The sequence below is a fragment of the Sipha flava genome, unplaced genomic scaffold (assembly GCF_003268045.1).
Source record: "Sipha flava isolate LNK unplaced genomic scaffold, YSA_version1 607_pilon_pilon, whole genome shotgun sequence".
Taxonomy (NCBI): domain Eukaryota; kingdom Metazoa; phylum Arthropoda; class Insecta; order Hemiptera; family Aphididae; genus Sipha; species Sipha flava.
Genome location: NW_020273584.1, coordinates 509,513 through 536,541, shown reverse-complemented (window position 1 = coordinate 536,541; position 27,029 = coordinate 509,513). Strand labels below are relative to the sequence as shown.

The 27,029-nt window shown below is 21.8% G+C and overlaps 1 protein-coding gene across 50 annotated transcripts in view; it reads left to right on the top strand.

Annotated features, from left to right (window-relative positions):
* Positions 1–27,029, top strand: part of LOC112691349 (longitudinals lacking protein-like) — a 432,448-nt gene that overhangs the window by 68,191 nt on the left and 337,228 nt on the right. Inside the window, exon 5 of one of the 50 annotated variants that reach the window (XM_025565556.1) lies at positions 18,369–18,625. The exons of 47 other annotated variants lie outside the window; for them this stretch is intronic. In XM_025565556.1, the coding sequence (XP_025421341.1) occupies positions 18,369–18,610 (242 nt within the window). In that variant the 3' untranslated portion in view covers positions 18,611–18,625. Of the gene's footprint in view, positions 1–10,884; positions 11,157–14,471; positions 14,944–18,368; positions 18,626–27,029 lie in introns of those variants that run through there. 2 more of the 50 variants (XM_025565527.1, XM_025565547.1) reach the window with 2 other exon arrangements.

Below are 27,029 nucleotides of genomic sequence, written 5' to 3'. Positions count from 1 at the left end.
ATATAAGAATTTTTTTAAATGCTTGTTTTTGCATGCTTTGTAAGAATGTAGAAAAAAAAGCTTGGTTAAACATCGTTTTGAAATTATCAGTAAAATCTTCAAATAGTACTGTTTTTCTATAACGTGTATTTTTGTAAAGAAATATGCAGAATTGAATGTTTTCAATTTTTTTTTTTCAAAATGTGTGGTTTTTAAGGCTCAATACATTGAAAAATCAAAACTTAGTTAGTTTTAAGAGTAATGAACTTTTAATTGTTTTTGCTTGAGCAGTGATTACACGTGTATCAGCACTTGTCAGTGTTGTCACTCCACTCTGAAAATAAAAAATATCCTTTGACTTATTATGCAAAACCATATCAAGTAGATAACAGGGACAAAAGAAATGTGAATATGTGAAAATTTAAATAAAAATTGTATTTTACTTGATCAGTGACTATATGCATGTATCGGTATAAGTTTTGACCTATCATTTTACCAATGTATTGAGCGTTAAAAAATTAATAGGATGTTAAACTAGAATTATGCCATAGTTAAGCAAGCAGTATAGATACTTTGGTATGAAATGCTAATAATTCTATAATATTTCCTAGCTGGTTAAAGGATGAAAGTATAAATTCAACTAAAAGTGATTTTATTATGACCCCTTTTTATTAAACTGTGCGACTAAAGAAATATAAATATTTTGGGTATTATTATTTATTATTATCTTAAATGTATTGGTACAAGATATTTTTAAAATTGGTTTGTACATTTGAAATATTAAAATTATTTGTCTTTATTTCATTGATTCATTTCATTTCATTATATTATTTTTTTCAACTCTTCTAAAATTTTATTAATATAAATGTTATTTTAGATATTAATTAATTCTTAGTCTGTATTGATATCAAAATGTATATAATGGTTATTTTCTAAAACATGTTTAGCAAAATTTGAATAAGGGAACATTTTTTTTTTTATTTTATTTATTATTTAATTTTTTTTATGTGGGTATAATTTACGAGTATTAACTATTTTATAATTTTTTATTTAAATTAATTTTTTTATTATTTAATTTATAAAAATTAATATTTACGAACATATTTTTATATGAATATCATCATGGACTACATATATACAATATATTATGCATACATTTCATTGTTTTCTGGTATTTTAAGTTCCAAGTCTTGATTACGATCAAATCAGATCTTATATTCTATAGAGATTGCTAATTATTGTTATATAAAATAGATATTAATACCAAGAAAAGCTATTTATTAATTTTATACATTAATAATACCAAGTATAAAATTTGAAGTTAATACATTTTAAGAATCTTAGACCTTTTTTTATTTTGATTTTACATTTCTTCCTATACCTTGATTATTATCTATCACCTATGAAAGTGGCCTGACCAATCTCAAGATGATTTCATTTTTAATTTAGATCAGTTCTCAGAATGTGTATCACTTATGATCATAATGATGGAAGTAAAATGGGTAGTTTCACCTGTGAAAGGTTAAAATAATAAATATCAATACCCAATCCCTTTAAGTATTTCATATCTTTAAACATTTTGAGTGACATGGTTGAGAATATCCGAGAAATATTCGTTTACCAAGAAATATTGACTTCAGAACACATTTACCATTTTTTACTAAGTCATCTTTCTTTCTTTGGTAAGTCAACGACAAGTTTTTATATTAAACTTAAAAATATATTATTCCTATTTTTTATCCTGGCTTTGTGTTCCATCGATGGAACTTTACTATCAAAACTATCTCCTCCTATTTTTTTTCTTTTATACGTTCTATTTATCCAATTTGTTTCAACTTCTTGGGCTATTCTATTCTATATTAATTAAAAAATACTGTGCTTACAAATTATATGAGTTTTGTCACAATAATAATATATTATATATATATTTTCATTATTTATGCTCATTGTATACATTTTTTCTTTACATTGATATCTCTATGGATTTTCCACATTTATTACTTAAAAAGAATTATCACTCTTCTCATTTTACTCATTTTGTAAATGTGTTTTCCTTACCACAATCATTCCAATTTAGGTATTCTTTTTACAGTGAGTCAAAATGACTAATCATCTTTACACTAAAAATCTTTAAGCAGGAAACTGTTCTTTAAATCAAAATACTGCTTCCATTTTTTGCCACTTCATCCTTCTAGTTGGTTATTTTGCTTGCCATAATTTTCTTTTGTTGACTAAGTAATTTCCTTCAATTTTTTGGTTCCTTTTCTTCAATTAGAAACTATAGATTAACTGCTGTTTTTTAAAACATTACCTAACTATTTGAAACTCTTAATCTGAAATTTCTCAAGTCCATAGTGTTCATCTAATGTTAGTTGATGTGACATGTATTTTTTATGCTAGTTTTATTATCGTATATAACATTGTTTTTTTGTCATTAATCATTAAATTAATTATGAACTTCTTTTAGGCTTTGGATCAAGTTGACACTGATTTATTTTTTATTCATTTTAATTTCTATGACTAATCCACAATCATGAAATGTTGTTTTGATTTCACTCATGTTTAGGTGGTAGTTGTTGTTGGATATCTTATAATGTAACTCCTTCTGCGGATATTTCAGAGAGTAATTTTTTTGGTTAACAGTATCCTTTTTATTTTAAAGTTTAATTAAATTCTTATAAAATTCACCGATGATTTAAAAATAATAAATATTTATGCATATTTATTCAGTTTATAGGTGTTTATTTTTTTAAATTAACCTGAACCAATCATCTTTTTTATGCCGAATTTAAGAATTTCAACTTCTCATACTTAATCAATAGAGTATCAAATTCCCTATTTTTTATTTCTTTTGAATTTATCTCATTTCCTTTTCTTACAATCTTTTCAATTATTTATTAAGTTAATTTTTTAAGGACAATTTTAGTCCTTGGGTTCGTCTAACATATCGTTTATCAGTTTCCCTCATTAATTAAATTTAAATTCCTCAATTGTGCTGTCGAGACCCATATTTAGTATGGTGTTGGTTTCTAAAATATTTCCTCTAATTTTCAATTTTTGACTGAAATGTTAAAGCAAGTCAAAAAAATAATAATATCCCTTACATTTTTGGAATTTGTTTTGAGGATTATTCATTAATATTTATATTTATTTATAGTTTATATTATAGATTAGACATGTTTAAAAAAATAATATTTTCATTTTGTTTCAGATTTGATATCTATTTCGGAGTAAGTTCTTATCTTGATCTTGGTAACTGACAAGGTAAGTAGTTAATTTATTTGTATTTTTATCAAAACAGCCAGTGGTTTATTAAAAATAAAAACAAAATTTCTATTTTCAAATAAAAGTGTATTATTTGAAAATAATAGTTGAATGAATATTTGGGTAAATTTTCATCTCTTTCTTGTTGTCTTGTAACTTCATTTATAGTTATTAAAATGTTTTCAATACATTTTGTTTCTTCCATCAAATAATAAAACAACTCTAATATTATAAAAATCAAGTATATAATTACAATTTCTCAATCTTAGACTATTGATATTTTTGTTCTATTAATAAACAGTGAAATATGAATCCTGGCTGTTAAAATTGAACATCATATTGTATTATTTTGAAAATTAGAAAATATTTATAATCATATGATTTATCTGGTAAAAGTAAAAAACAACATGAAATTGATACAAAATGATGGTTCAACTATATAATTAAGAATTAAATATAATGTTAAGTTAGATATTTTTTGTCTCCTTGAAGATTATGAAGATAATTATCAGTAAGTTGCTTTTGGCTATTTTATATTTATTTACTTCATTTTATATGTTTATAATTGTGCGTGGTTATAATTTGATTTAAATTGATTTATTTAATTCTTACTTGTGTCTATTTTAATGGTAGTATATATATATATATATATATATATATATATGTGTGTGTATACATACATATGACTTTTCATTTTTAATTTAATTCATTTAAAATCATAGTTTGATTTATATGCAATTTCAATGTTATTTGGTTTGGTATTTGGGAAATTTTTCTAATAATACCATTGTCTAGGGCAGTGGCTCTTAAAATTTTCATATTCACGGAACATTTTTATAATTTAAAATGTTGATGGAACATTGAAATATAATATATATAAACTTATAACATTAACTTAAGAATTAAAATTAATTCTCTAATAGTTATATATTATAAAATTAAATATTTAATGTGATATTTGACTTTTTTTTTCATTATTTTACTGACACAAGTATATATAGGTGACAATGTTACTCTTATTTCTTCTAATTCCAGAAGTTTTTCTCTTTTTTTAAGTTTTAATATTTGTTTGTGTAGAAGATACTAACTTGCTAATGTATGAATTGAAAAATGACAACAATATTATTAATGCTTTTTTTTTTTTTTGGATATTTTTGGATATTCTTCATTTATTGATACCTAGAATTCTTCTAGTGATTCTTATGAAAATTTAACTTAAAGAACTACCATCGGTATACATAGATCAATTAATCTTCTTGTAAAATTAAATAAAAACTGGAATTACACTATAACAAAGATAAAGGATTTCGTATTCAATTATAGTTGACTATATTTAGTTCTGGAAAGTATTTTTAATTTTATTTTCAAATGAAATTAAATGTTCTAAAATTATAGGTATCAACGTTGTCGCAGCATTATTTGGAATTAATGGGAATATTTTTATATTGTTTTTTGTTGCTTTTCTCTTCCACATGACATTTTTTTTTTTTTTAAAAGCTAAAACTTTATCTGTAAATGTAAAAATATTTTTATTGTACCTTTGGATGTTACTATTAACACTGTTGATATAATTGAAAATTTCTGCTAAATATGCTAACTATTTTGAATATTGTACACCGTTTTACGTTTTTTAGAAAATCATAAAATGTTTTATTTCCTTCTGTATAATAAAATTCCAACAATTCTTTCAGTTCAAATACTTGCATTAACACATCTTAATAACCATGTCACCTCAGTGTGTAACAGCAAGCATTCATTTTTTGTGTCCATGGCATTACAAAGCTGTTTAAATAAATGAGATTTCAATGGCCTTGACTTCATTAAATTAATCATTGTTATAGTTTGATTAAGTAGTCATGGTTAAACCAATGAAATCCTTTAATTCATGTTTTACCCCTAATATCTTTGAACTTATCAATTTATAGAGCAACATTTCCATTTAGAAGACTTCTTTACATTTCGTTTTATATTAACTGACATATTATTAATTGTTCTTTGAATCATACCATTAGATAATGGGATTTTTAAATTTCATTTGATGCTTCATCATTGAACATTATTTTAATAATTTTACTACAAGTAGATACAATTAATAATTCAGCTATTGAGTGTGATTTGTTTTTTGTGCAATTAATTCTTTAATTTTATAAGAAGTAATTTGATATTTATCAGATGCAGTATTTTTTTTCTCAAAATATTTTCTTGATTTGATAGCACAAGTATATAGCATTTAAAATAATTATGATCTTTCAATTTAAGATGACCATGATTTGTACTTAGGTGTTGTTTTAATTTATTTGAAATCATTAAACTGTTCAAAAGTTTTTCATCATACTCAACACACACATAAAAGAAGTGGTTCCTCTTTATTTCCCTTTCAAAAAATCAAAATTTAAATAATTATTATCATAATTGCTTATCATTTTAGGTTTTTTTTTGCCAAATTCACTATAAGTTTTGAATTCCCATTATTTTTAATATGATATTTATTAATTATAAATTTCTCCATTTCATTAAATATAACAATTAATTTATTAATCATTATTGATAATGAAATTAGGTATTGGGAAATTTCTATTTTTATAAGAGAGTAGACACTTACATACTATCTACGGTCAAGGTACATCTACAACCAGTCTGCGGCATAATAGTGCAGTGTTTCTCAACTGTGAGCCAGCAATAAGGGTTCCTTGAGAAATATGGGAAAAATAAATAACATTTTCAATTTGTACAAGGATTCGATTTATGATCAAGAGCTAATTTTCTCCTTTTTAGGGCATTTTCATATCTTATCATAAAATATTTGTTTTGTAATAATCTTATAATAATTATTTTATTCATCACCTAAGATATTTGTTACTTGGTATTTATGAATTTTATTTAAAAAAAAGAGGGTTCCGTGGGTAAAAGAAGTTGGAAAATACTGCAGTAATGTATCACGAAACATCGATTGAGAATCACTTTTCTTGAGTACTTTATGTAAAGATTTTTTTCTCGTATAAACAATAGTCATGGAAATAATCAAATGATTTCAATAATTGAGATATGGTAATAACCAAGATATTCACTCGATTAAAACTAGTATTTTATTAATAATTATTAATTTGGTAGTTACTCTTAAAATTCGTTTATTTTTTTCTAATAATTAAGTTACATGATAAATTCAAAGAATCAAGTTATTCAATTATTTTCATTCATTGTTCCCATCATTGATAAAGAACATTTTAGTAATTTTTTCTTTTAATGTTACTCAGCTATAAATAAAAAAAAATAATTACATTAATTATATCAAAATATATTTTTATATTCCTATAAAATTTAAAAATAACCTTGTAAAATAGTATCCTATTATTGGAACACATATTTTCATTATAATAAAATAATTTATATCTTGTATTAAGTTACATTTAAATTTTTTTTTTTATAATTTACTATCTTAAAAAGCATTTTTTGAGAAAAAAATATATAGTTTATTATGATTTTTGAAGAAAAAGTGATAATTGTGAGTCTTATGAGATATTATTTAGTTTAAGTGCTTTTTTAAGCTTTCAGTTGTCACCTGTCATCATTAAATCAAGAACAGTGGCTGAATTGTAAAGGTTTGTTTGAGGAGACAAAAAATATATTCACCTTTACATTTGGATTTTTATTAAAAAACAAAAAAATAAGTATTCATTAAATATTTAATATATTATTAAGTTTAATATAAAATAATTTAAAAAATATTTTTAAGGAAACATCAGTTAAGTACATTAATTGTATATATTATGTTCACTTATGAATTATGAAGAATTAGTTCTTTATTATTTTGGTTAGAAAATGTAGACTATATTCATTATCTCATTACATATTTGATATAATGATTATTAGTCTATAATATATTAATATCATACATTTATGTTTTGTTTTAAAAGTTATACTGTATGTTAGAAAGTTTAGGATACATTTTTTATTGTAATTATGTTGTATAAATGAATGAGATTTAATTATTTCAAATTATTATTATTCTTAATTTGTTTTATATCATATTTAGGTAAGGCAACCATGAATGAATTGTGTGATTTTCCTTGCTTACATATTTCATTCTACTGTCTTATTGATACATTTTATTTACAATATTAATATATTTATTTTGAACTAAAATTTTGATTTATTATTTATAATTGAATTATTTTTCAAATAAATTACATTTTACGTTAATTAATTTGCTAAACTGATGTTTGAATTTTGAATTATTTTTCAATATTAAATTTTGTTGATTAAACTTGTAAAGTTATATGCTACATATAAATTACATTTAATGAGTTTGATAAGCAATGTATATTTTATTTTAAAAATTGTTACTTATTCTATAATCACTAATTTTATATTTCATATGAATTATAATTTTTTTACTGGTATATTTTTAGTTTACCTGAGTAGATCCAAATGTATTGATGACACTATTCAATATTTTTTTACCATTAGATAAATATTTAATTATTACTAACATTTTACTACCTAAAACTAAATGGTTTTTGGGTAAATTATTGTACAGTTATCAATTTATCAATAGTTTACAACAGTTAACAATTATGTTTTGTGTTTTTTTAATTTTTTTTTTATTACAATACTGTAAAGTTTGAGAATTCAATGAAACCTACTTGAGAACATTTTCAAAATTTAAATGAATATTTAATACTAGTGACTGTTGGATTTTAAAATTTCAGTGTCAGGTAAGTATTGGTAACCAAGGGTACTTAGTTTTAAAGATATTTTTTTGAAAATTTAATTTAAGATATGGTTAGTGCAGCCATTACAAATTATAAAATTTTAAAAAATAAGTTGACATACATAATAAATATTATATATAAATATTAGACCTATAAAGTGAGTATGAATAATTTTGATGAAATGTTTAATTTATGTGATTCATTATTTTAAACCATCTTGGTAATTGTATGACAGTGTATTTAAAGAAATGTAAATTAATTTTTTTGCATATATAAATAATTATGTTTTCAGAAATATAATGTTTATTAAAATTAATGGCATAATATATTAAGTGAGTATTGTTTTGAATATTAACTAATATATATATATTTTTATATATATTTTACTTAATATAAATAATTATGTTTTCAGAAATATGTTTATTCAAATTAATGGTATAATGTATAAAGTGAGTATTGTTATGAATATTAATAAATTTATATATATATATATATATTAAAGATTTAATGTTTAATATTTAGTTATTTCTTCCTTTCCGAATATTCCTTAACGTTTACTCTTTTGCTTTTCAGCATATTCATTTATACACCAGGATAAATATAAACAGGTAATTCAAGTAATTATTTTGATAATACAGGTAAAAAAATATTTTAATAAATAAGTAATAAAAATAGTATAATATGCTACAATAATTAACTTGAAATTAATTGAAATTGTTTATTATAAGTAATTAATTGTTTTATTTTTCAAATTTTGTTTTTATTAATTTGAATTTTACATTCTAAATATTAAAAAAAAATTGTTACGTTCATAATTGTTGTTATTATTAAATAATTTTGAACATTAATTCTTAGTTTAAAAATAATCTGTTTGTTGTATATCATACTAGTTTATATTAAAAATTAAAATTTTAGATATATTTAAATGTTATATATTAAATATTTGAAATAATAAGACAAACCTTATCAGCTTATTCTGTAAAACACATTTAACAATTTTATTTAATGTATATATTTAGTGGTATAAAAGTTTTTTTTAGTATGAAATATAGTATAATTTAAAATTGATAATTTTAAACAAAATAAATTTTTGGAATTTATTGACATAACTCAATCAAGTCATTCGATCTAAAACTTAGTATTGTATATTTTTTGAAATTTTCCTTTATATTTGAATTATTGATTAATCAATGTATTATATAATTATTAATCAATAATATATTGATACATTTTATCTCAAACTATATACATACTTTTTAATTATATTTGAATGTTTAAAATATTGTTTTTAATTAAAATTAGTTTTAAAATTATAGTAATTATTCAATTATACTAGATTCCATTATTTATTCAGTGTTCATGTTACTAAAGTGAATACTTAGTTAAAAATTAGCTATTAATGTAATAAAATATAAATGTTTACTTTAATATTCAGATGCTTTTTTTCATAAGTGTTTTTATTGTAAATGAGGAATGGTTAATTTATTAAAAAAAAAAATCATGTTTTCTTGAATAAAAACTAATATTTGATTATATTTTTGGTCATCCCTGTTTTAGATTATTATTAATTTAAGTTATATTTTATTTTATGAAATTATTTTTCAGATTTATTGGTTCATTTTTGAAAATGAATCAATTAAAGTTTAGCTATTTATATTTTTAAAATTTGTTTACATTAGCTTTCGTTAATTGTATCAACATACTAATTTTGAAAATGTATTATAAATAATGTACACAATTATAAGCCATTTCCATTTAAACTGAAATCATATGCTATAAAAACTATTGTTAAAACTCCTAATTTTTACCATCACCATCATAAACTTAATTATTATATTTCATTAAAATAACAGTGTATAATTTTAGATTGCATAATTTGTTTGGTTTTTAAGTAAATACTTACGTATTTTAATTTACTAAAAGTGTTGATGTTCATCAAAAATTTCATTAGTTATTTAATACATCAATTTTTGTTCTATATCTGCTATTCTTTATAATGTGTCCTTGTGTTTTTTCCCAGTTTATATATATATACAACTAAAACAGGGTAAATGGAGCATAAAAAGTTGCAGTGCTTTAACTTGCATTCCGTTTTTTTTTCCTAAAAATGTTTTCACCATAATTGTACAATGAATCATCACAATTTTCTAATTACTACTTTATTTCTTTACTATATCAAAATCATTTTTTTAACATTTGATGACTTAAATTGTTCATACATTTCGAACAAATGTTCTTTTTTCTAAGATTAATTCACTTATATCGATGTTAATAATTAACGTAATCAATGGTAATTTATTGTATTTCAAATTTGATATATTTGCTTAGTATTGGTGTATTTTTTTTTAAATAATGTTATAGTATTACGGTTTTTGTATCATTTATTTTAAATTGAAGCATTTATACTTTGTATTGTGAATATTTTTTCTTTATATGTATACTGTTGCGATTTTATTTTTTATGTATACTTAATATTTTTTGCATAACTAAACTATAAAAGTCATAATTGTAATTTATTTATTTATTTTTGTAACGCAACAAATAATACTTTTCCACTGTGATAATTTGTTTTTTTATAATTATCTATTTTTTGTACTAAGTTACAAAGATATTATTTTGTAAGCAAATCTTACAGATTTATGGAAAAGGGAATAAATTAAAGTTTCATGAAAAATTAATGTTTTATTTTAATGTGATTATTTTATTTAACATAAAATTATTTATAGAGTATAATAAAAATATCTTATGGACATCAAAATAATGGGTTTTGAAATAGAATTATACATATTTAGGATTAACAACTTGAAAACTGTATTCACCTAATGGACTGAAAACCCAAACTTATTTTTTATTTGCTTAGCTTTTATTCAATTTATTATAGTGTTAATTGTTTTGAACACAAAGGTAACCAGTTAACATTTATCACCAGGTTTACATTTCTTCTTGGCGCATAGAGGCAGAAGACCATCTATATCAATGCATAATGTTCAGTTGGTTGATGGTCGATGGGTGTGCCCTTGTGGAAAAATTTACAAATCTAAGACCAGTCTAAGTTTGCATATGCGATTAGAATGTGGAAAAGAACCACAATTCAAATGTGACCACTGTCCATACAAAGCATATCAGAAAATAGCATTACAAAAACATACATATTGTAAACATCGTTGTGTAGTTCAGACTGAATGACTTTATTTTATTGTATTAATATATGTATATATGTAAATATATAAATATATTATACAAGTGAGATATTGTCAATAATTATAAGAATAAAAATTATAATTTTTTATTAAAAAATATATTTATATAATATAATAATTGACATTTCATTAATAAGTATTATACACCATACATCATTGTGCAAGTGAATAAATTGTTTTCGACATTATTGAGTTCAAATAAAGATGTTAAAACATTTAATCAAATACAATTTCAATTGTATCAATATTTTCTGCAAACTTACATTGCTGGATCTTATTATAAATGTTTAGTTTAATTTTTGTTTTTATAATATACACCTAATCATCATACATCACTAATGCATGTAGTTTTTTACTTTTAATTTTTCAATTAATAACTAAAATTATTGATACTAAAAAATATTAATTAAAGTTTTCAAAAGTATTTTACTAGATTAATAACATTTTAATATAAATTAATTTTCCTAATCTAATATTATTTTCAACATTTTCACTGTTGATTTTATATTTATTTGTTAATTATTGATTTATAGAAAATAATTTTATTATTTTCAATTCATCTATTATTTATTTATTTGTTCATTTGTTTATATTTTTATTTATCTTAAATTTAGTACAAGATAAAATAAAACTTTTTCTTAGTTTAAAATTCAGTTTTAAATCAATTTATAAGTATTTTTCTTGGCGATAATCTTATTGAGTAATCATTGCAATTTCAATTTTAACTAAGTATAAAATTTAATGCAATAATATATGAAAAGAGTAGTTTTGGTATAATATGATAAATATAAATATTTATATGATATTCGTTTAATTTCATTAAATAATATAATTTTTGTATTAAGTTTTTATACACTATAAAATCATAGATTTATGCAGAATTAAACTGAATATTAAAATGGTTTATTCTACCAATAGTATCCAAATATTATTGTATCTTTAAAATATATAAATATATTGTACTATGTATTATTTATACATAAAACTAAAGAAGATAATTTTGAAATTTAAGTAAATTATTACAATATTTTAATTAAGTTTTTTAGAATTAGATTTTTTTTATATTTCATGTATTATTTCATGAATCTCAAAGTGTTACATATTATTTTATACCTTAAGATATATTAATTTAAGTATGAAGTAAGTCTTATAAGACTAAATAAGAATAATTTATTGTTAATTATAATTAAATATTTTATTACATAATAATGACATACCAAGCATGCTTAATACGCTACATGAATTAGATTGTACCCAAAAGATTATAAACTATTTTTAAAAGTAAACTGGAATATTAAATTTTTTATTCAATTGAAAATTTTAAATGTATATTTTGAGTTATTAAAATTGATTTTAAATAATACGTAATAATAAAACTGTTACTTATGTAATTAAAATTATTAAAACTATAAAATATTGTACTGACTATGTTTAAATTTTAAATAATAAATTTATTTATTTAATTTTAAAATGATTTTAAATTTTTAAAACTTTTTTGTAAAATATTAAGTTATAAAAACATAAGAGAACATAAGTATAGAGAATATTGTTAGATTATATTGTATACTTTTTAGCTTTACCTAAAAATATATATATTTTTGATAATAAAGTGTTCTGATAACGTTAAAAAAAACTCTTTGAATAAATATTTTTAGATATTGTATATTGTAAGTATATATTTTCACAGTATGTATAATTTCAAATTAATAGATATTAATATTTATTCATATACATTTATAATTAATTTTGCAGAATATGTGAAGACTGAAAATTCTAATCATGTGCTAGTTTTGTAAATGTGAAGAGTCATTTTAAATTTAACTAATAACTTTTTATATATATATATTTAATGGATATTTTGAAAACATTAATAGAACATTGATCAATTATCTTAATTATTATATGTGTTTTACTTATATTTTTCTGTTTACTTAACTGTCTTATTTTATTAAAACTTGAATTATATTTTGTTTGATTTGTAGATACAAATAAGCCTTAGAAATGAGCTTGTGGACAAATGTACAGTTCAATAACTAGTTATCAGCTTCATCTCAGGCTTGAATGTGGAAAAGATCAAACATTTTTTTGCTCTTGTATGGTTTTTAGATGCACATGGCTTCAAACATCAATACAATTAAAATTAATAATTGTTTTATATGTACATAAATTAATGTAGCATTTGAGTTTTTTAAGTTTTATAAAATTTTGACTTATTGAAATTTTATAAAAAAGAAAAAAATGATCTAACTTTTATATGTTAATATTTTTTAATGAAGCTACACAACTTTATACTAAATTGGTATAAGAAGAGTATTTGAACTAAGAGTTATTAAATACGTACCTATATCCATTTATTTAAATTGTTGGAAAGTCTGTTTCTAGAAAATTGTTTAAAATGTACAAACCAGTTATACACAACTTACCATAAATATATTTAATTTGTTGGAAATATTTGTTATATTATATAATATCCTTATATTTCGGATATTAAACTTTAAGTTGCTGTCTTCTGTCAAATAGTTAATAATTTTATATTTACTAAATTATAAAGTATTCAAAATTGTTTCTCATTATTTTACAGAATAAAATTTACTCTGTTTAATTTAAACAATTGATTTTACTATAAGTAAAACTTACAAAAAACTAATTGATGTGGTATTTTTTTATTCTAAAAAACATTAGTTTAATAAGTTAGTTTAAAATATATTCTGAAAATTCTGAGTTTTGTAAGAATACTTTTTTTAGTTTAATGTTATTTAATTATTAAATATTATTAATAAAATTATTTTTTATTATGTTAATGAATTAATTTTAAAATAGTTTTTTTTCTGCAATGATTGAATGTTTCTTATATTAATAATATAGTATTTACCTATTTTAAATTTAATTTTTTTTGTTTCAGATGAAAGTTTTAAAAAGTATAATAGATTGTTTAAAAAAATATATTTTTTTTCAGATGCTGTCATTTACTAATAACTTCTTATAAAATTTAACTAACATTTTATTTTGTTTTGCTTTAAATGTTCCTAATTTATGCATGGGATCTGGTTGGTGGCAGAGCTATATTTTTTATCTTGTGGTAAGTTTGAAGATTCTGTGTATATTTGGGTATTAATTTTATTATGGTTTATAGGGATATTTACTAAACATATTTATTCATAAATTGTATAAATTATAACACTGCTTAACGTGTACAGTCCTGTCGGGCTTATTGGTGTATATTGCATTTGAGAAGGGTCTCCAAACAAATATAGTTCAATTGGTGTTTAATACTGTTAGATGTCAAGTTCTAATATGCTGTTTGTTTTTGTCTTAGCTTCATCTGCTAAATATAACAGGATGATGTTGGATCCATTGACCAAAGCTCGTCTACAGTATTGGACTAGTACTTCAGAGACATTCCATTCAACTTTAGCTACAGCACCAAGACAGTCAACTACCCAACAGCAATTGACACCCAGTGCTTCACCTGAGAATACTGATGGAACTGTAACTGCTACTGAACCACGTTTTCCATGTCCCAAGTGTCCACGCAGTTATCGTAATCGGAATCATCTTTATCGCCATGTGCGTTACGAATGTGATCGTATTAAACAATATCGCTGTGGTATTTGTTTTAAAGACTTTTATAGAAGAGATAATTTAAAAACTCATATCAATTATAAACATCTAAATAAATTGAATCTTACAGCTACTCCTCCACCTCCTGTTACAGGTGCATCAACTAAAGAAGTTTAAATTCATATTAATTCTTTTATTCTCTATTTTCTATACATTCTGGATCATAAATTTTCATATAATAACTTTTATACGTGTATACAATATATAAATATATATATATACATTGTTAAAATTTATGTATTTTGTTGGTATACTTTAAATATTTTTATTGAAATATGATTATTTAATTTCTGAACTTTGTGCATTAGATCTAATTGCTCAATTTTATGTTCTCAAATAAACAGTTAATCAATATATTATATTTGTAAGATTATAATTAATAATTTTGACATATTCATATATTTTTACATATTTTGAATTTGACTAAATTTACAAGTATTTTCGTTCTTAAACATTTCCTTAAATAATTATTTATAACTGATATTGGTAATATTATGCTTTTTACAATATTTTGTTGATGTTTTTATTATAAAGTTTGGTATTTTAAATTATGTTATTTACTTACCTGGGTAAAGGTTATATAAATTCAAAATAAAAATATATTTAGTTGATACATCAGTTCTGGTTGTTCATAAATATTCTTGATATAATTATTTACTCAATTTTCTTTTTATTGGTGTTTTTTTTTATATATTTATGTACAAAAATAACAATTATATATCAAACTTCAAGTGCAATACATCTTTCTGATTATAAGACTTATTTTATTTACAGAAATGTTTTAAAAAAAAATCTTTGTTCCCAAACTTTTATTGTAAATTGCCGTTACCTAAATCTTAACTTGAAAAAATAAGTAAGTAGTTAAAATAATCACTTAAATGTAGACATAAAACTCGATCTGAATGTGCAATAATATTATTGTGATAGCTCGAAATGGCCCTTGTAGTGTCAATCGTAGCAGGATTAAACATTTATTAATGTTAGTATTTTATTTAATATTTGTTTACGTAAAGTTATTAGTTTATAAGGTTTAAAAAATTTATAGCAGTTATATAAATAACTGATTTGTACCTACCAAAAAGAAAAATAAATGTTGTTTAAATATTTTTATTTTGTCGGGATGGAATATTGTTTTATATTTGTTTTATTTTTTTATTTTTGAAAGGGTTTTAATTTTTGTTGTATAGGTACTTATTTATTTATTTTTATTAGTTTAATTTGTAAGGGAGTATTATCCTGCATTCATTTTTTAGGTGGTGGGAGGTTAGCAAATTTTTATTAGTTGTATAAGGGTAACAATGGTGCAATTACATTATTTAAATATTTTTAGTACTTATTCAAAATAATAAAATAGCTTTTCACAATTAATTTTGATATAATTAAATTATTTTTATATTTAATGTGGTGGGTATAACAAATGTTAAGTACTTAAATTTCGAATTATCAAAATATTTTTTTGTTTATTTATTACATACTATACCTACATGTAAATACATGTTACTTTATATTTTATTCATGCATATATTTATGTTAGTGCAATATATTAAAATTAATTTGTACACAATTCAATATTTAGATACCAGATTTTAATTCAACTATTTTGGATTATAATCTTTGTATTATTTTATTAAAAAATTATTTGTATTTTATGATGCATTAATTTGCACTTAGAAAATATAATTTTTATACTTATAAGATAGCATGGAGTAATAATATTTTATCTAAATGTGGTGTAATATTGAATAACAATATAATTAAACATTAAAATGTATGAAGAAACTAAATTACTGTTTTTAATATTTTTTAATTTTTTGTAAAAATGATTGTATATCTAAAGTCAAATTATTTATAAATTCTAATGCTATCCTACCTATCCTAATGTGTATAATACATAAATTTATACGTAATTGATATATTATACTAGTTATACTAAATTAATGTAGACAAATGTGTAAGATTAAAAAAATATCAAATCACATACTCAAAATTGTAATAGTTTTTGTTTATTTATTGTTCTTTTTTTTTTTTTTTAGAATATTAATAACATAATAACAATAAAAAAAAAAATTATAAAAAGTAGTACATAATTATTTAATTTTTATTTTATATCCTTATAATGGGTTGCAGTTTTAAATATAAAATTTGTGATTAAAAAAAGTTTTTTTCTAAACTTTATAGTTCTTATATTCCTATAATTTACAATATGTCTACTAAATTGTGCAGCACTTAAATATAATAATCAGTAACCATATTGATATTTCACTTACTGTAAAATAGTTGACTTCTGGTTAATCTTACTAAACTAGACGTTTTTGCAGTCTAAATGGTTTTAAAAATATGCAGTTTTTTGTATTGTGCATGTATTGCATTTGGCTAGTTTATTATTGTAGTAGTAGATCAACTACATTTTTTAAAACCCATATTAATGTGTAGAGGGCGCTTTGCGATTAATGTGTATAAATATATATAATAAAAAATAAAATTTATTTAAATATAAATAAAAATATGTTAACATATTTTGGAAACAATTAAAAAACAGCTATGATATAAAATATTTATTTTATATTTTTTTATAATTTGAATTTATAATTACACTTAACATTTGGAAAATTTTTATTTATTTATTTTTTTTTATTATAATTTAGTTTTAATTTTCACAATATAATCTTAATTTTAATTTTAATATCTTGAAACAAAAATTGTAAATGATTGTAAAAATTTGTTTAAATATCAAATTAGTAGTTATTTATTAATAACAATTTAAAGCTTATATGAGCTGAGTTGAGTAGCAATAGATATTTTACAAAATTTTGGTGCACTACTTTGCTCATCTAAACTTTGGATACTTATTAGATGTCAGATAATGACTATTGTTTTTATAATAATATTTTTCAAAAAATTTTAACAATGACATAAAACAATAAAACTTTTTAGTCAAAATGCTGTGTTGCTTATTTACTTCAAGTTCTGTATAAATTACTTTTTTATAAAACACAATAACTTAGAAAATGATTTTATTGTGATAAATCAATCATTTAATTAATTATTTTTAATCATTATATGTTATCCTTTAGGATACTTGTTGCAAATTTAGAAGTTACAACATTTTTACATCAAAGTTAATTTATGTATTTTTCAATTTAATAGTTTTATATTTAAAACTTGACAACAATAATTATTATGATTTAGTTAAAATTAAATAAAATATATCATAATAGTTCTATTGTAAAGTAAAAGTATATTTTATTTATTAATTCATAAAATATTCTAAAATAATTTATCCCATAGTATATGGTATTTAATAATAATATTTACTACTTTTTAACATAGCGCCCTCAGATTTTCCTAAATAAAAATATTTTTTTGTAGAATAATATTCTTTTTGCACTTGTTTAGGAATATTTTTTTAATATTTGATCTTGAAGTAATATTATTAGTTATATCCTAATAAAGTGCAAAATTGTGTGTGTTTTGAAGCTTACTTCAGTGAAGTAGTTGTCGAGTTTTTAATTGATTATGCATCGTAAGTGAATGTAAACTATTTATTTTTATTTTTATAAAATTAAATTTTAATATTTTTATTTTATTTCAGAAAATTATTGGAATTTACCCGATCCTCAACAGTTAGTACGCTCAGCATGTTATCATTGTGGTAAAACATATCGTTTCAGAGCTACTCTTAATCGGCATTTAAGATATGAATGTGGTAAAGAACCTATGTTTGCTTGTCCCATGTGTCCTAAACGGTGCAGCCGAAAAAGTAATCTTCATCAACATATACGCATACGTCATAAATCTTCAGTTTCTGTTGAACCAGAGCCTCAATCAGCATGAAAAATTGACCAATAAATGTTTTCTAGTCATTTAAATAAAATTCAGTGTGCTCAAAATATTTCACACAAGTATATAATATTTATAAAAACATAAACCAAACTTATTATATACACTATTATTAGTCTTCCCAAATAATTTTAATTATTATTTAATCTATTTTTATGATAATAAGTGTGAGGAAAATGTGTGCCAAATATTAACATTATTCATAAAACGTTCTTTAAAATAAGATTTAGATATGTATTTTTTTTTTTTTAACAAAATTTTGTTAGTAATAGATTTTTAATTAATTTTGTTTTTAATTGAAAATACCAATACTTGGCTATTGACAATGGTTTTCTAAATTCAGTTTGTTTTAATAAATTTTATATATTTAAATTTATAGTTGGTATATTTTTACATAAATAATGTTCATTAAGTCATTTTTTTTATTATTGGATTGTCAAAAAACTATTTTTTTATATATTGTTTTGTTACATTCTAAATATTTAATAATTATGATGATAATAAGGATGCATTTTTTATTCTTTATACATTTTTTAAATTTTTATGTAGACTGAAAATAAACATTAATATTCAATGTGTTTTCTAAAGATATGTTTTTAAAATTATTTGGATGTCTAGGGAAATATTTAATTAATATTACTATTCAATATATTAGGCTTCATCTTTGTAGTAAGTGTTATAATATTTAATTAAATTATATTATAAAAATATTAATATCATCCATTTTAAAGTATTAATCTGTTATGATTTTAAATTTTTGGTAAACAGTATGTGAATTATAGTTTAACATCTTGAAAATTGAGATGTATGAATAAAATATTAAAATAAATATCTAAAGAATTTAGTACTACTCTAGTATATTTTGTAATATGTGTTTGATTATAATGAAATTTTAAATAATCAAAAGTTATAATTTTTATGTTATTCGAATAATTATAAAAATATTCCAAGGATTTATAATATTATGGTAAATATTAACATATGAGAAAAACAGCTCAACTTCTTTGATCATTAAACAATTGTATGTATTCATCAGAATTTTTTTTTTATTTGAGAAGTTATAAATATATTAAATGTTACATGTGTGTATTATTTTAAATAGATTTTCAACATTTAAGAATAATATTGTTTTGATTATTTTAATTCAAATTAAAAGTCTTTGGTAAATTAATATACTAATCCAAATTTTGCATTAGTTGATTGTAAAAAATGAAGTGAAAAAATTCATATAAAATAAAAATATTTAATTTAATTTTAATGCATTGGTAAATTTATATCAGTCTTACTAGTAAATTAAAATATTGAATATGGTTTTATTATTGAATTCAAGGTTTGCATGCAATTTGATTTACAATTATTGAATTTTAAAGATTAAATAAATTATGTAATTTTCATGATATAAAATTTAGTTTTAATTTTTAGGGATATTTTTGTGTAACGGTTCTTAAATGCAGGTTTTGTATTAAGTCTGCCTTCAAGTATTTCCTTTGTTGATCAAAAAATATTAAAATTTAAGTGTGATAAATGTATAAAGTGTTATCGCTTTACACATGGTTTATGGCAACATATTTGATATGAATGTAGGAAAGAACCACAATTTCAATGTTTATTCTGTCCGAAAATGTGTAAAATAAAGACTACTTACATAGCACATGCGTCTTAAACATTATCAACTTATGAATTGCTTTTACCAATCAAAGTATTTTGCTTAAAATGTCGCAATCATTTTTTTCACAAATAATTGCATACATTAAAAAATTAAAGTTTATAATTGTAGATATATGGATTTGTTATAATACTAATACATTATTTGTTGAAGTCTTATTTTAATTTAAAATCTATTTTAATTTGAAGTGTATACATTTAAATTTTTATTTTAGTAAAATTGTTATGGTTTAAAAAAAAACTATTACACATCAACTTAAGTCCAATTGTATTTGAGTTCTTATTTAGTTGTACATAAAATTGTTTGGTTGTTTATTAATAAATAAAACAATTTTATATTTAATTAAACTAAATTATGCCTTTAATCACTTACAAATTTAAATGAAAGTAAATTTTTACTAAAAGTATTTCATTTGCAGTTATTTATATCAATTTTTTTATAAGTTTATAAATAAGTATTGTATTAAATCATTATGCATAGGTATATTAATTAGATCGAGTAGATAATATTTTATTAATCATTGACCAAAATGTGATGTATAACTCTAACATTTGAATTCGCTTAAAATAGTATTACAGAAGACAGAAGTATAAATTCATTGTTTTATGTAAAGTTATTAGTTAAATAATTACAAAGATTTGCTTTTTTTGTTTGAACATTTTTTGAACAGCATTTTTTATTGTGTTGAAATGTGGAAAAGTTAAAAAATTTTTATTACAAATTGATTTTTTTAGGTAATTTTCTCAAAATAAAGAACCATATGTGTATTAATTGTGGTAAATCATACGTATACAGTCATGATTTAAAACGACATCAACGAATTGAATGTGGTAACAAAGAGCCATTATTTCAATGTCCAATGTGTCCAAAGAAATGTCGCTACAAATTTGCATTGCAATCACACATGGTCAATAAACATCAAATGATTTTGTCTTCAAATTAATTTCAGTTCTGTATTTTAATTAAATTAAATTTATTTAATATTATTTTATGAATTATTATTATTTCAATTATACTTGTTTAATTGATTTTTACATTTAATATATAATATATACTGCAGTTATATTATTTAAAGAAAACTTGTTTGTGTATGCATTTTACTCTCTAACAAAAAAAATACATGTACATTTAAATGAATAAAGTAGGATTAACTATTAAACATTTTGAAAAAGTTTGTAAGCATTAAACATAAAATGTAAAATATATCCAAATGATCTCCTTTCATTAACACCAATATAAGTATTTTACATTATAAAGCAACTTTTATAGAAATAATTAAAGACAATCCTAAAGTTATCTGAAGAAAAATGTTTAAAAATAATTGTTATTGAACACATAAGGTAAAACAATAGTTAAAATCTATCATATTTTTTTATCAAATCAACTATGGTTATTGCTCCAATTTTAATAATTTCTTAACTAATAGTTGAATTAATTTGAATTTTGTGTTGAGATAAAAAGTATGAAATATATTTAGAAATTAAAGTAGTTTAATGTAAGTTAACAATTATTGTATAGATCTATTAAAATTGTGATGATACATTTTTTTAAATAAATCTTGTAGGAAATATATTTTTGAATTATTGAATTTAATTATATGCTTTTATTGTTAAAATAATAAGAACTTTTAATTATTTGGAATGTGGTTTACTTTATTGTTAATGTTTTATTTCAGCTTTAGGGGCCATTAAGATTTACTGCTGCAATACACATTTCCTTCCATTTTTCTCTATCTAAATCTACCTCTTTATAGTTTTCCTCGAGCGTTGTTAGATATTTTAAGAATTATTCAATTGTTGTTTAGGTTGGCCTAAGGTTCTCTTCCTAAAGGTTTTCAGTTCATGAATTAATTTGTGATTAAATTATAGAAAACAGTTTTTTATATTTACTAATTTGTTAAATAATTTTCCCATTATTGAAACACAAAAAATATTAAATAATTTTGATTTTATAAATTATCATAGCTTAAAAATAATTTATTAATTTTATATTATTATGTAAAATTGTCTATTAGGTAATATGATAAATCTTAAATTAAATTGAAAAAGCAAGCTTGTATTTCATCATCATATTATTAATGTAATAATAATTATTTAATAATGGTTATCAATTGGAGTGATAGATTTTAATGTAAGAGTTGTTGTGCATCAGGTGTCAGCTTTAAGCTAAGTAAACTTCTAAGTAATGGATGAAGTTACGAATGAGATACAGGGCGAAATACCATCGTGTTTAATGTTTGCTGATAGTATAGTTTTTTTAGGAGAAAATCTGGAAGAAGTTAATAATAAGTTGAATGAGTGAAGGTTAGCTTTCGAAGGAAAGGGATTGGGAATTAGTATAAATAAAAAAAGATTATATAAAGTATGACTTTGGAGGAAGACATTGGCGTAATTAGAAATTTGTCTTAGGGGGGGGGGGGGTTAGACATTTTTTACACACAAAATACTTATATTTTTAAGTACAGTGGTGAGTGTTACCTGGGAATACTATTTCATCAAAATAATTATTAGATATATAAATATATTATATATATAGATAGTCATAGTACAACTAAAAAATATGTATAGTTGATTTTGTTTTAAATTTATAATATTATTAAAATTAATAATTTAGTAAAGATGTAAATTATTTATATTAGTAGTAAGAAGGAATATGATATTAAAAATAAATTATAGTAATAATACAAGTAATATACCTATTCTTTTTTCTTTACAAGGTGAAATAAAATAATATTATCAATTTATTTAATATTTAAACTAAGCTTACCAGATGTTTATCAGCATCAGACAAATTTTTATTCACAAAGAAACTATTATCATTATAGTGGCAATGCAATATGTTTTAGTTTTCAATCTTTAATTTATATATATAAAAAAAAAAAATTAACTTTAAAAGTTGTAGCTTTAATTTAATTTTATGAATAAAATAATATAATATATTATTTATGTATTTTATATGTACACTGTACAATAAATTAACATTTAAAATACATTAATTATGTTTAACAATTTAGAACTCGAAGTTCTAACTTCATGTGAATGTGTTTGATTTAATGTATTGTCTTTTTCAATTTCATATTCAATATCTTTAGATAAATAGTGATCATTCTCAATTTCCTGTAAAATTTACAATTATTATAGGTACCTATAGACTATTCCATACTTATTAGAACATTTAAATAGTTAGGTTATTCATTATTAAATGTCCCAAATATTTAATAAATCTAATTATATCATTCTTACGTCTGTATTATCTGTATTTTTGTCTTCATTAGATTTTGTTTTTAAAAAAAGATAGAATTGTATATTTCTTTTATTTTCCATAATGTTATAATGAGTTAGAATTGCAGTTATAGAAAAATAAATAATTTTAAATTTAATAATAATATTATAGAAGCATTAATAATGTAATAACCCTCAAGCATTACGTGTACAATTGTACAAATAATATTTTACATTATAATGTCAACCGTCAATCTCAAGAATAATAGCTACATAAAATGATAATTTTTTGAGCTTATTAGCTTCTGTTACCAGTCGTTGTTTCTTATTATCAGTGTTTTCCATGTGCATACCTATTTATAGATTTCTTTATATTAATTCTATTTAATATATTTTGTCGTGATAGCACGATAAAACACATAATCTAAGCCACAAATTAATAAATAAATTTACATATTATATAGGCTCTGAGAGGGATATATCCCCCTTTTAATTACGTCCCTGGAGGAAGATACCAAGAAGTTGCGGGTATGAGGAGACCAATGACGATAAGTGGTGATGTGGTAGGTGAAGTCGAAAACTTTAAATATTTAGGTTCATTTGTACAAAAAGGACGGGTATTTTCTCATGGATCTATCACATAGGATTAAGTGAGGTTGAATGAAATGGAGAGAAGCGTCGGGCGTTTAATGCGATAATAGAATTCCAATGAGACTGAAAGGTAAATTTTACAGGAGTGTAGTGAGGCCAACTGTACTATATGGTTCAATGTTGGGGGGGGGGGGGGGGCGGAGAAAAAAAACGGGGGGAAGGGGGGGGGGGGGGGGGGGGTTGACAAGAAAATAGACTGAAATAAAGTGTGAATGTTGTTGAAATGAGAATGCTTAGATGGATGAGTAGAGCCAAAATGTGAGAGGTAGTATTGGTGTAGCGTCTATAGTGAACAAGATGAGAAAAAATACACTAAGATAGTTTAAACATGTGATAAGACAAGAGGAAACAAATGCAGTAAGAGTTGTTATGAAAATAAACATTAAAAGAAAAGAAGATAATGACAAAAAAAACCGATGGTTGGATACGATAGAGAACGATATTAGGGCTGTTGTCATATGGGTTGGGGATTCAAAAAATCGAGATGAGTTTAGGTGATTGACCCCAAATAGTTAGAAGAAAGGCAAAGGAGAAGAAGAAGAATAGTTATAAATTAATCAATGTTCCGCATGTGAACTGTAAGTTAGTATAGTTAATAATATATTTTTTTTTTTTTTGATAGATTATTGAATTACCAGATATTGTTTAAATCATCAAATGAAAAATAAGTTTCAAAATATAAAATGGCTGTTATTCATATGATAGTAAGGATAGTTAATTTAATAAAGACAAATGATAAAGACAGCACTTGTCTTTTATTGTCAGAAGGGGAGGGCAAAAATTATTCAATTTACTGACCAATGTAAAATTTTACTCATATTCAAATTATGTATATATTATACATTTTTACTTACTATGTGTGTGATTACTGATAAAACAATAATAAGTGTATAAGTATAAGTATATCAATTAATATCATCATAATATGTTATGTTATATTTTAAAAGCATTGATTAAATGTACTATATTGTATATTTAATTAATGTATTTGTTTATATTAATTTATGGTAATATTAATAATATTGATCGGACTTAACATGGGGAATAATTTTCTTATATAATTGTACAAACATTATTTTGACATAATTATTTAAAAAAAATTAAAAATTGTTTAAATAATATTTAACTTAGGAGGGGAGCAAAATGATAAGTGCCTCCCCTCAAATGCCGCCTATGACAAGTGAGATATACAGGATACAATAAAACATTTAATATCAAACGGAAATTCAGGTTACACTTAATACTGTCTGTAAAATTCTCTATCCATTTTCTTTTGCACAACAATATTATCTTCTACAAAGCATCAATATTTCACTTAATTTTTATTTTTATTTAATTTAATTTAATTTAATTTTTTTCTTTAACATTAGATATACTCATAATTAATTTCACCACACATCATATAGGTAATAATCATATTTTAGTTTCTATTGTACTTCAACTTCATCTTCATAAAATTGATAAGTGGTTATTACAATGACACATAAATAAATGTTAACAAATTTATGGTAGAATGATAGAATAGCTCATTCACATTACGGAAAAAAAATTAACCCAACTATAATTTCAAGTTTCACCCATCCCAATATATCTTGAAATAATATTTGATAAAATAACTTAGGACCCACATATCAAAACCAAATACAAAGCACTTAAAGTTATTTACATTTACTATACTCTATACCCAAATCAAAATTTTCTATTCAAACTAAAATTCTTATTCATAAATGTCTTTTAAGGCTCATGTGGGCATACAGCATTAAAATTGGGTTTTTGTCAAACCTTTCATAGCATTGTTCACATCATATCTACCCTTGATCATAGTAAATAACTCTTTTCATAAAGACATAAAAATAGAGAAAATATTAACTAATGACATAGAAAAATGTACAATAATTTTACAGTAGGTTACAATTGTATCTAAATAATTTGGATTTCTATCTTTTATCTCATTCTCCCTAATACTCCAATCTACATCCAACTAAAGTAGATATGGTATCGTTACCTTTTATAAAATAAAAAATTAATTAATAAATAAGTATAAAAATAACTAGGTTAATAAATTACAGTTCAATATCCATTCGTTTTTTTGAGTACCTATACATTTAATATATATTATAAATAAATCACCATTAGATGGTTATATCCCTATATGGTTTTCCTTCATTGTTATTTTCTTATTATTCATCTGTTTAATTAAATTATTTATGCTTACTGTGCATTTAGCCCAGATTGTATAAATAATAACAATGGTAGTTTTAAATTTGCTATGAAACTATTTCTTGTGCAAATATTTTTTTTTTATTAATAACATTGGTAAATGTAAATACAGTGAAAACTGCCTAAAACGGAACCGTATGGGACTAACAAAAAATTCCGCTTTAAGCAGTTTTCTACTTTATTCAATGAAACGGAAAAATTCCGGATTGTTCAATTATACTTTTATACTCATATCGATCAGTTGATATTTTTCACAGACACTTATATTTTAGCATTTTAATATTTAATACGATTAACGGAAGATAAAATTAAAAGTGTACGTAAGGTTATTGGTGTATGACTATTTCACAGTTACAAAGAAGAAAGTTCGTATCGTTTATGCGATAATATGCATTGTATGTACTTATATTGTACGAATATGTATAGAAAATTTTTATCTTCTTTATTTATCACTAACGATGTACATACAATGTTGTGCATATTTATATTTTATACCTTATTTTTGGTTTATAGTACACACGCGTGTGTCATTTTTCAGGTTTATGCAAGGTTTTTACTTGCATGGGACTTACAAAATTGTTCCGTTTTATTAAGGTTCAGCGTCTAAAATTATAGGAACGTGCCGGGTTCATAGAATAATTCCATATTGAATAAT